The sequence below is a fragment of the Dama dama genome, chromosome 5 (genome assembly GCF_033118175.1).
Source record: "Dama dama isolate Ldn47 chromosome 5, ASM3311817v1, whole genome shotgun sequence".
NCBI lineage: Eukaryota > Metazoa > Chordata > Mammalia > Artiodactyla > Cervidae > Dama > Dama dama.
In genome coordinates, this window is record NC_083685.1 from 64,836,106 (window position 1) to 64,848,865 (window position 12,760).

Sequence of the window (12,760 nt, forward strand, 5' to 3'; positions counted from 1 at the left end):
TTGTGTTGTTGGAGAAGGGTGTTTGCTATGGCCAGTGCACTCTCTTGGCAAAACTCTTATTAGCCTTTGCCCTGCTTCATTCCGTACTCCAAGCCCAAATTTGCCTGTTACTCCAGGTGTTTCTTGACTTCCTACTTTTGCATTCCAGTCCCCTATAATGAAAAGGACATCTTTTTGGGGTGTTAATTCCAGAAGGTCTTGTAGGTCTTCATAGAACTGTTCCACTTCAGCGTCTTCAGCATTACTGGTTGGGGCATAGACTTGGATTACCATGATATTGAATGGCTTGCCTTGGAAATGAACAGAGATCATTCTGTCGTTTTTGAGATTGCATCCAAGTACTGCATTTCAGACTATTTTGTTGACTATGATGGCTACTCCCTTTCTTCTAAGGGATTCCTGCCCACAGTAGTAGATATAATGGTCATCTGAGTTAAATACACACATTCCAGTCCATTTTAGTTCTCTGATTCCTAAAATATCAGCGTTCATTCTAGCCATCTCCTATTTGACCACTTCCAGGTTGCCTTGATTCATAGACCTAACATTCCAGGTTCCTGTGCAATATTGCTCTTTACAGCATCGGACTTTGCTTCTATCACCAGTCACATCCACAACTGGGTACACTGACCAATACTGGCCCAAATTACACAAGGCCCTCATCCAGGTTAGATACAGAGATGAAAGCTGTGTATTTCAATTTTCACTTTAGGCTGAAGGCATTCTTTCTTTTTTTAAATAGAAAGGAATATGACATTTCTAAACTCTGGAAAATGTCACTGAAACAAGTCATCACTCATTATTTTATGTAGTTGCTTCACTTAAAACCATCTCAGTTTCTTTTCCCACCCCACCCCATCTCCAGGCAGGTATTGGAATAATACTCACGTGTCTGTAAAACACTCTGAGATCCTTGGCTAGAGGGCTCTGTGTGGAAGCAAAAAGTATTGTGTTTTACCAATTATTCATGAACACATGGAGCAGTTGTCTAGAAATGAGAATAGGCAAAATATTTACCTTGTTTATTCCTTTTTCTTTTATGGTATATTACAATGAGTATCGCTGATAGAAGTAGGACAGACAGTAAAATCACTGGGATCAACACCATTAATATAAACTCTAACTGGTCTGTATCTTCCTCAATAAGGGTAGAATTTATACTGGTGATGTAAGTTTCTGTGGTCACTGCAGCATGTGTGCTTAGAACCGCTGACTCTTCATCGAGGCCTTCCGTGCCTGGGGGCACGTCTCCTGACAGTTCTGTGTCCTCCTCTCCTGTGGGAACACATACAAAATTGAGACTGTCATGGAGACAAAGCTAGTGTGGTATATTTTCAATGATCTGAAACTTACCCTCCATGCATCCCACAGAAACTTATCCACTGGATTTGGTCTTGAAGTTCAGCATGACACAAAGTATTGACTGAACAGAAATGGAGCTCAAGCTGGGAGTACATTCAACGTGGAATCAGAACCCGGAGATTAACCTCCCACAAAGGCAGGAAGTTCAGATGCACTTCAGCAAAGGGCATTGAGAAGCTTTGCGGTGTCTGGCACAATATTCCAGGATATCCTATAGGGTATTCTAATAATATTTTTGAATAAATCTAAATTCCAACTTTCTGAGAGTTAAGCACTCACCACATAACACTTTTAGGTAAAGGGAATGGACTGTGTCCTAATTTTTTTTTTTTAATAAAAGGTTTCCTACCAATGGAAAGGAATTTTTTCAAATCGGGGTAACTGATCAAATGTCAATGTCAGGCCTCAGTTCTACAAAGAACTGAGTCTGCATCGGAAATGATCTCACAGAAATCCTGAAATGATCTAGATAAAAATACAATGTGTGGGGGTTTCATTGGTGGCTCAGGGGTAGAGAATCCACCCGGCAATGCAGGAGACACGGGTTCGATCCCTGATCCAGGAAGTCTCTCACGTGCCAAGGAGCAACTAAGCCCAAGCACCACAGCTACCGAGCCCTGGTGATGGAACTGTTGATCCACCTCTACAGCTACTGATGCCCTTGTGCCCTAGAGCCTGCGCTCCGCAACGAGAGAAGCCACGGCAGTGAGAAACCTGTGCACAGCAACTAGAGAGTGTCCCTGCTTCTGCAACTAGAGAAAGCCCTTGTAGCAGCAAAGACCCAATATGGACAAAAATAAACAAATAAATGTTTTTAAAAATACCATGTGTATTTTTCTTGTAAAGTGAAATCCCCAAGCGGATGTTCCCTTAGAAACTAAGGAAACTGCACCAACCTTTAAATTTACTGAATAATGTGACTCTTTAGAACCTGCCCTATTAATAGGTTTATTCTGTCGGGACTTTGGATTGTGCTGGAAAACCATCCTTTGGCTCATCACGGGACAGGAAAGGACTAGTAGGATTGTTCAAATAGTAGTATTTGAAAAACTCCTTCCCCACCTGGCTCTGTCATGACCATGGTCAGGCATCATGGTACTACAGTGATGCCTATCATTCAGAGGAGACCCATTGTGAAAAAGAGCATATGAGCTGAGGCTACAAGGAGATAATTTATATGCAGGTTCTTCCTAAGGTGCAAGGCACTCTTCAAATGAAGATGTCCACTGCCTGAAGCCACGCTCAGCACTGCAGGTCAGGCCACCTCCCAGAGAATGACCGACTGGCCACAGCATGGCCAGCTCAGGCCCGAGCTCTCCACATGTCTGCGTGACAATCATTTATAAAAATATTTGTTTGATCACAGCCTAATTTTCCAGTTATATAAACACTTCAATTTCCCCAAGACCAGGGGATCCACTTGGTAATCATATCTGTCAATGCCACCCCAAACGATCAGAATCAATTACAAACTGCTAAGTAACTGGTATTCCTCATGTGTATACACCAAAAGCAGGACTCAAAAAATATCAACCATTTATTGACTTCTGCCTTCAGGGTTAAGTGACCTTGTCCTACATTTATGTCTTTGAAATAAGGTAAGTCAACAATGTATTTGTTAAAAGATTTGACAGACCACCCTGCTTGCAGAACTATTGACTCAAACATCATTCTTCACTGGTAGCCTAGGCCAGCAAAGACTGTATGCCGCGAGGGGAATGGGTGGGCATGTACACGTACACACATGGGGTTGGTGACCCCCATTCCTTGAAGTCAGTGCTGATGGACCTTCCTCCAATACCCAGACCTCCTTTTTATTTGTTTTGTTTATTTACTGCTGCTAATGCTATTGCTACTGCCACTTTTTCACACTAACTTTTACAAATAATTTACTGAAAGCCAAGTCTTGTGCTCTGCCTTGTGCCCAGATTATCTCATTTTGTTCCCATCATTTTTTCAGATAGCAACTGGGGCAGGGAGGTTACACAACTAGCCCACACCCACAAAGGTATCGTGGAGGAGTGAAGATTTAAACCCAGGAGGGCTGACAGAAGAACTTGAGCTTGGAACCTCACATGGTATTTTCCTTCCCATCAGGCAGGAATGGAATGATTACAAATGATGAAGTGGTGACCAAGAGAGGCAGCCTCACGTTCTTGCCCCTCAGCCCACAAGAGGGCAGATTTCTGGCACAAAGAGGGAGCGGGGGGCTCTCACTGGGCTCCTGGGGCCAGGCGGCTGTGAGCAGAACTGCACAGAATGCCAGGATCCTTCCAGCCTCTCCACGGAAGGGGAACAAGTTCCCAGTAGAATACTCAGCACTCTGAGTCACACCTGACCTGTTGCCCCAGAAAAGGAGAGAATTGGAAAAGAAATAAGCTAGCAAGAATAATGAGGGTGTTGGACAATCAGGCATGAAAGAGAAATGGAGAAGCTCACGGATGGTCCTGGGTGGTGCACATTTCTTTCTTACCACAAGTGACAATGCTGGTGACAAGCGGCTCTTAGTGGCATTCTGGAGTGAAATTTTCTCGCCAGTACCCCTCACACACACTCTAACATGTTTTCCAAGTTAACTATCATTTACTCTCTCCAATTTTTTAGAGATTATTTAAATAAATGAGTCAAGGGTTCTCTGTGTGTGCTTTATTTTTTTACCCTGCAAGTCTTCATCTTCACACACTCCTATGACAACATTCCTCATACACTTCCCTCCCCAAACAATACTGTGATAGCTGCAAATAATAAATAACAGTCATTTATTAGATGATGATATAGTATGCTAGTACTAGGATAAATATGTACCATCTAACAATCTTCCCAAGTTCATTGTTCACAATACAAACAAAGAAACAGTCTCAAATGTCTCACCCTGTGGCATAACCCTGATATTTATGCTGGCAGTTCTACTGATATACAGGATTTTTTAAAAAACTGTTATTGAAGTACAAAGAATAGATAGGAGAGATAGGAAAGCCTTCTGCACTGATCAAGGCAAATAAATAGAGGAAAACAATAGAATGGGAAAGACTAGAGATCTCTTCAAGAAAATTAGAGATACCAAGGGAACATTTCATGGAAAGATGGGCTCAATAAAGGACAGAAATGGTATGGACCTAACAGAAGCAGAAGATATTAAGAAGAGGTGGGAAGAATATACAGGAGAACTATACAAAAAAGATCTTCACGACCCAGATAACTACAATGGTGTGATCACTCACCTAGGGCCAGAAACCCTGGAATGTGAAGTCAAGGAATGTGATCATAGGAAGCATCACTAGGAACAAAGCTAGTGGAGGTGACAGAATTCCAGCTGAGCTATTTCAAATCCTGAAAGATGATGCTGTGGAAGTGCTGCACTCAATATGCCAGCAAATTTGGAAAACTCAGCAGTGGCCACAGGACTGGAAAAGGTCAGTTTTCATTCCAATCCCAAAGAAAGGCAATGCCAAAGAATGCTCAAACTACCACACAATTGCACTCATCTCACATGCTAGCAAAGTAATGCTCAAAATTCTCCAAGCCAGGCTTCATCACTATGTGAACTGTGTTCAAGCTGGATTTAGAAAAGGCAGAGAAGCCAGAGATCAAATTGCCATTGGATCATTGAAAAAGCAAGAGAGTTTCAGAAAAACATCTACTTCTGCTTTATTAACTATGCCAAAGCCTTTGACTGTGTGGATCACGACAAACTGGAAAATTCTTCAAGAGATGGGAATACCAGATCATCTGACCTGCCTCCTGAGAAATCTGTATGCAGGTCAAGAAGCAACAGTTAGAACTGGACATGGAACAACAGACCAGTTCTAAACTGGGGAAAGAGTACATCAAGGCTATATACTGTCACTGTGCTTATTTAACTTATATGCAGAGTACATCATGTGAAATGCCGGGCTGGATGAAGTGCAAGCTGGAATCAAGATTGCCAGGAGAAATATCAATAACCTCAGATACACAGATGATACCACCCTTATGGCAGAAAGCAAAGAAGAACTAAAGAGCCTCTTGATGAAAGTGAAAAAGGAGAGTGAAAAAGTTGACTTAAAACTCAACATTCAGAAAACTAAGATCATGGCATCCAGTCCCATCACTTCATGGCAAATAGACGGGGAAACAGTGGAAACAGTGACAGATTGGTTTTTTTTTTGGCAGCGGGGGCAGGGGGCCTCCAAAAACACTGCAGATGGTGACTGCAGCCATGAAAATAAAACACACTTGCTGCTTGGAAGAAAAGCTATGACCAACCTAGACAGCATATTAAAAAGCAGAGACATTACTTTGCCAACAAAGGTCTGTCTAGTCAAAGCTATGGTTTTTCCAGTGGTCAAGTATGGATGTGAGAGTTGGACTATAAAGAAAGCTGAGCGCCGAAGAATTGATGCTTTTGAACTGTGGTGTTGGAGAAAACTCTTGAGAGTCTCTTGGACTGCAAAGAGATTCAACCAGTCCATTCTAAAGGAAATCAGTCCTGAATATTCATTGAGAGGACTGATGCTGAAGCTGAAACTCTAATACTTGGCCACCTGATGTGAAGAACTGACTCATTTGAAAAGGCCCTGATGCTGGGCAAGATTGAAAGTGGGAGGAGAAGGGGACGATAGAGGATGAGATGGCTGGATGGCATCACCGACTCGATGGGCATGAGTTTGAGTAAACTCTGGGAGTTGGTTATGGACAGGGAGGCCTGGTGTGCTGCAATTCATGGGGTCACAAAGTGTCAGACACGACTGAGCGACTGAACTGAACTGAACAGTTTATTTACAATGTTGTGTCAATATCCGCTGTATAGCAGAGTGACTCAATTACACACACATATATTCTTTTCCATTATGGTTTATAATTGGATTTTCAGTATAGTAGGACTTTATTGTTTATCCTTTCTATGTATAATGGTTTGCATCTGTTAATCCCAAACTCCCAATACTTCCGTCCCCTCCCCTTCTCCCCTTGGCAACCATAAGTCTGTTCTCTATGGCTGTGAGTCTGTTTCTCTTTGTACATAAGTCCATTTGTGTCATATTTTAGATTCCATGTGTAAGTGATATTATAAGATATGTCTTCCTTTTTCTGATTTATTTCACTTAATGCAATAAATAATCTTCATCATAGATTCACCTATGCTGCTGAAAATGGCATTTCATTCTTTTTTATGACTGACTAATAAAGCCTTCGACTGTGTGGATCACAATAAACTGTGGAAAATTCTGAAGGAGATGGGAATACCAGACCATTTGCCCTGCCTCTTGAGAAACCTGTATGCAGGTCAGGAAGCAACAGTTAGAACTGGACATGGAACAGCAGACTGGTTCCAAATCGGAAAAGGAGTACAATCAAGGCTGTATATTGTCACCCTGCTTATTTAACTTATATGCAGAGTACATCATGAGAAACACTGGGCTGGAAGAAGCACAAGCTGGAATTAAGATTGCCAGGAGAAATATCAATAACCTCAGATATGCAGATGACACCACCCTTATGGCAGAAAGTGAAGAGGAACTAAGAAGCCTCTTGATGAAAGTGAAAGAGGAGAGTGAAAAAGTGGGCTTAAAGCTCAACATTCAGAAAACTGAGATCATGGCATCTGGTCCCATCACCTCATGGGAAATAGATGGGGAGACAGTGGAAACAGTGTCAGACTTTATTTTTGGGGGCTCCAAAATCACTGCAGATGGTGATTGCAGCCATGAAATTAAAAGATGCTTACTCCTTGGAAGGAAAGTTATGACCAACCTAGATAGCATATTAAAAAGCAGAGACATTACTTTGCCAACAAAGGTCCGTCTGGTCAAGGCTATGGTTTTTCCAGTGGTCATGTATGGATGTGAGAGTTGGACTGTGAAGAAAGCTGAGCACCGAAAAATTGATGCTTTTGAACTGTGGTGTTGGAGAAGACCCTTGAGAGTCCCTTAGACTGCAAGGAGATCCAACCAGTCCATCCTGAAGGAGATCAGTCCTGGGTGTTCATTGGAAGGACTGATGCTGAAGCTGAAATTCCAGTACTTTGGCCATCTCATGCGAAGAGTTGACTCATTGGAAAAGACCCTGATGCTGGGAGGGATTGGGGGCAGGAGGAGAAGGGGACGACAGAGGATGAGATGGCTGGATGGCATCACCGACTCCATGGGCATGAGTTTGAGTAAACTCTGGGAGTTGGCGATGGACAGGGAGGCCTGGCGAGCTGCAGTTCATGGGGTCGCAAAGAGTCGGACATGACTGAGTGACTGAACTGAACTGAATGTTCCATGTCTTCTTTATCCATTCATTAGTGACAGGCATTGAGGCTGTTTCCTTGTCTTGGTTACTGTAAACAGTGCTAGCATGAACACAGAGGTGCAGGTGATACACAGGGTTTTGAAGCTGCCCTCCCTTGAGTGTGGGTGCCAATAGGAGTGGGGGTTCTAGCCACTTAGCGATTATGGGAATTTGGACAAGTCCCCATAATGGCTAAATGTTTTAATCTGTACAAATAAGGATTGGCTAAATGTTCTAAACTAGTCTCTGTCTCCTCAGGGTCCTATCTATCTCTGCATCCTTGTGTTGATTCTGAAGCATTTATCTTATCTTTCATTTGACTTTTTGACAGGCACTACAAACACAGCGCTAAGTTCAGAGAGGATTCTTCACTATACCCTTTCCTCAGCCACTCAGTTGTCCCCAGAGGTAACCACTCTTTCCTGCCACCTTCCAGAAAACTCTCTGCATATACTGGTATACGTATCATTTCATTTCCTTTTTTAACACAAATGGTAGCAAAATTTATATAGTATGCTGCCCCTTGTCTTTTTTTTCATTTAAAATTAGGTTTTGAGGATTATTCTGTCTCTGTCTATGGAGAGTTGCCCCTTCCTCCCATTATTTGGATGTATCACAATCTATTCCGGTTGACAGGGACTTAGGTCCTTCCTTTGTGTTTGGATGTTTGTGTTTCCCGTGGCCACAGTCACGCCAGCACACCTGTCAGCTTGCTCTTGTGCATCGTTATCTCCAGAGAGGGGAGAGGGTGAGCGTGCAATGCCAAACCACTCTTGGGGGTCTGCCCTCACATCTATTCCACAACAACACCAGCCCAGTGCCCACACAATGAGGACTGGCAGAAACTACATTGGGGAAGGGCTGGTACCCAGGGCATCTGTGATGGAAAAGTTGAAAACATTGGGGATCAGCCCAAGAGTTTGTGCCAAGAGCATCAAACTTCCTCAAAGGGGGAGCTGAAAACCTGGGGTGGGCCATGTTATCAAGTCCCCAGCCAGGAGGAGCTCACACGGGGGACAGAGGTGGAGTCATGAAAATCAGAGGTGTAAACCAGAGAGGATCCAGAGGTCACAAGAGCAGGGCGGGAGTGGAGCCAAGGAGGGCAGGTTGGGAATTTCTCCAGAGCATGACAGCAGTTCCTCCTGTGAGCAACTCCTAACCCAGTGGGTCACTGTGTGGCCCAGACAGCCCCCTGCACCTTGCCTTTTCTAGGAAACACTAGGTCAGGCCCATAACTGTCAGTGGTGAGTTCCTGTGGGAGCCATCCTACCATCCTGTGCTTCTTGGGTAAAAGCGCGCCATTGTAGAAACTCGGAGGTCCACCGCCACTGTGGACGAACCCACACTCTTTCAGGAAGTGAGTCCGCAGCGAGTCACCTGCATAATGTACAGGGCCGGTTCCTGTGCTGAGCGCCGACTGGATGGATGTCTTCTTGATCGTGGGGCCTGGAAAGAGCCTCTTTCTCCTCCAATTCTACCTTTCCTAAAAGGCCCCAAAGGGGGCCACCAGCCCGGCCCAGCCCACAGTGATCACATGAAGAGTAGAAGCATCCCAGCCGTGAAGATGCTGTGTGTCCCGCAAGGGGCCTCCCTCACACCGGCCCTGGGAGTTCACTATTCATCCTCCGCCCAGTCAGTGTTCCCATTCTAGACTGATCTGTTCTCTGTTCCCCAGGAGACTCATCTGTCTGGTATAACTTCTTTATTTCATTTCTATCTACAAGAGGACATATTTCAGAGAAGGGGGGTGTGGCCTGGGGGTGGGGGCAGAGTGTAAAACTGAAGAAGCTGCAGAAAAAAAGAGAGAGGTTCAAGCCTGAGAAGGGAGAGAGGCAGCCTCCGGCAAAGTGCAGAAGAGGAGAAAGCGGAAGAAAGAACTGGACCTGATGTTGAAACCAGAAGCGCTGTGGGCAGGGCTGCGGGCGTGACCTTGAACCTGGCCAGCGCTGGGGGGTCGGGGGGGGGCACTCAGGGCGGGTCTGCTAGGACTCTGTTCTCACAGGGACCTCGGTCGTGTTCTCTCCTGTAGCCCCATGCAAAGTCTCCCCAGGGCGATCTTTTCACCATCTCTCTCTCTGCTCACAAAGTGGAGCATTAATAGGAGATGATGGGAATGGCCATTCAAGTAATGAAATTAAGCTGCAATATTCATTTTACTTTTAATCCTAAAATGACCAGATAACCGGACAGTGCACAGAGTCACAAAAGACTGTTGACAGTATCCAAACAAACACAGCTGGGATGTGTGTCTCAGACATCTGGCGAGGACCCTGGGAGGGGTCCTCCTATGTGGGCAAAGCGAGGTGAGCCTAGTAGCTCGGCAACCAAGCAGGCACCTCGCCCCCTTGTTACCGCCCACACCTCGTCCCCAAGTGGAAGTGACTCTGCTTCCTGGTGAAGCAAACTCGCTAACTTCTCTTTTTGAAAGTGGAACAAACGTGCAATCAAGCTCTAGTTTTAAAGTTTAAACAAAAGTGTTAAATAGCAACTGAAAGGTTGCCACACTCATATTATAATGTAAAATATAACACTGATCAGAGAATATTATTAAACTCAGAATGTCAGGAAGCATATTGGACCTCAGTCAGACGCCCCATTCTTTCAGTTATGTTGATTCCAACATGCAGATGGTTGAAACCATCTTATAATTCAGGCAGTGAAACGAAACACGCATACACACACAGAGCAGGTGTCAGATGTTCAAATGTCGTCCTGCTCGGTGGAGAAACTTGATTTAGGATTTCGGGATGCTCAAGAAACGCAACCCAAGAAGCCTGCCCACTTTCCATTAACCCTGTGCCTCTGTCTACAGAAAAGAGCCAGATTCGTAGGAAGGAAGGATCAAACCAAACTGGGCCATCCTCCAGCTTCTCAGCCTCGGCTGAATATCAGAGTCACCTGGGGACCTTTCCGCCCAGCCCAAGTCAGTACATCCAAATACCTGTGGTATTCGGTCTGAACCCAGGTCTCAGTATGTTTTACAGACTCCAGTGTGCAGCCAAGGTTGAGGACCAGGGCTCCAAACCCTGTCCACTCCTGACCTTCCCCAGTCTACCCTTCTTTCTCTATGTTCCTTCTTGGTGAACTGGAGGAGAATCAAGGTAGGGAGTGGATTCCCAGCTCCCAGCAGCTGCCCACTGTGTCATAAGAACATGATCGTTTAAAAAGCATCACTGAAGCCTTGACCCTCTGAGAGCCTCTGGCCTGGATATACTAGAGACAGCTGTGACAATCATGCCTTATTATGTGAATAAGAGGCATTAACAAGAGAGATCATGCCAGAGCTTAAAACCTCACCTCAAGCAAAAGTAACTGCTGGACTACCCACCCAGCAGTCCACCTACATTAGTGTGTACCAGAATTACCAGGAGGGCTCACACACACATGGCCAGACATTGTCCCCAGAGCTTCTGATTTAGCAGGCCTGGGATGGGACCAGGAGCTCTCCCCTCTAATAAAACGCTCATGCTGCTGGTCTGGGGGCCATCCCTTGAGAACCATGGGTTTGAGTGGCCCAGACAACCTCATGGGGGTGCGTTTAACTATCAGTCACACCCATGGTTGCTCATGGTGCTCGCTGCGCGCTGACAGCACCTGGTGCTGTTTAAGGTCCGCTCAAGATCAGTTCCTGAGGACATCTGACGTTGGGGCCTGGGCAACGGTATGTTATTAAAGCTCCCTAGATGAGTCCATTAAGTATTTATGCTGGGTTGAAAATTACTGAGTTAAATCATAATTCAATTAACTTTAATTTGCTGTTATTCATGAAGACAGTCTTTATTCGCTTCAAAGATGACTGGAGAACCCTACAGAGAAAGACGTCTTTGGAAGCAAAATTAATAAGCTATATTCTGGCATTGAAATTGGAAGGAAAGAATAAAACTGTCACTACTTGCAGATCACATGATACTTTATATAAAAAACCCTCAAGTCTCCAGCTCCAAACTGTTAGAACTAATAAATTAATTCAACAAAGTTTCAGGATACAAGATGAATATACAGAAAACTGTTGTATTTCTATACACAATAATGAAATACCAGAAAGTTTTTAAAAATCCTGTTTAAAATTGCATCAGAAAGAATGAAATACCTGGGAATAAACTTAACCAAGGAGGTTAAAGACCTATACACTGAAAACTATAAAACACCAATGAAAGAAATTGAAGATGATACAAAGAAATGGAAAGATGTCCCATACTCTTGGATTGGAAGAATTAATACTATTAAAATGGCCATACTACCCAAAATAATCTACAGGTTTAATGCAATTCCTATCAAAATACCCATGACATTTTTCACAGAACTAGAACAACTAAGCCTACAATTCCTATGGAACCATAAAAGACCCAGAATCATGAAAGAAATCCTGAAGAACAAGAACAAAGTTGGAAGCAAACCCTCCCAGATTTCAGAATACACCACAACATATTTTTATGTCTCCCAAGGCAAAAGAAATAAAAATAAACAAATAGGACCTAATTACTGAAAAGTTTTTGCACAGCAAAGGAAACCACCTACAAAACAAAAAGACAATCTACAGAATGTGCAAATATATTTGCAAATGATATGACTGACAAGAGATTAATATCCAAAGTATATAAACAGCTCACACAACTCAATATCAAAAAACAAATAACCCAATCAGAAAATGGGCAGTGGACCTGAAGATATTTTTCCAAAGAAGACATACAATGACCAACAGGTACAAGAAAGGATGCTCAATATCACTAATTATTAGGTAAATGCTAATCAAAACCACAATGAGATACTATCTCACACCTGTCAGTATAGCCATCATCAAAAAGTCTACAAATAACAAATGTTGACGACGGTGTGGAAAAAAGGGAACCCTCCTACACTGTTGGTGGGAACGTACATTGATGCAGCCACTGTGGAAAAAAGTATGAAATTTTCTCAAAAAGCTAAAAATAGAACTACCGTGTGATCCAGCAATCCTACTCCCGGGTATATATTCAGAAAATACTAATTTAAAAAGATACACGTATCCCAATCTTTCCAGCAGCACTATTTACAACAGCCAAGATATGGAAGCAATCCAAGTGTCCATCAACAGACAAACAGGTGAAGAAGATGTGGTCCATATATACAGCGCAGTACTACTCAGCCATAAAAGAATGGAATTCTG

At 43.6% G+C, this 12,760-nt stretch overlaps 1 protein-coding gene across 2 annotated transcripts in view; it reads right to left on the reverse strand.

Annotated features, from left to right (window-relative positions):
- The window catches only part of TMEM154 (transmembrane protein 154), a 50,958-nt gene that overhangs the window by 24,239 nt on the left and 13,959 nt on the right, over positions 1–12,760 (reverse strand). For both annotated transcript variants that reach the window (XM_061142508.1, XM_061142509.1), the window contains exons 2-3: positions 1,018–1,275; positions 889–927 (exon numbers count right to left, since the gene is read on the reverse strand). In XM_061142508.1, coding sequence (XP_060998491.1) covers positions 889–927; positions 1,018–1,275 — 297 coding nt within the window. The remainder of the gene's footprint in view (positions 1–888; positions 928–1,017; positions 1,276–12,760) is intronic.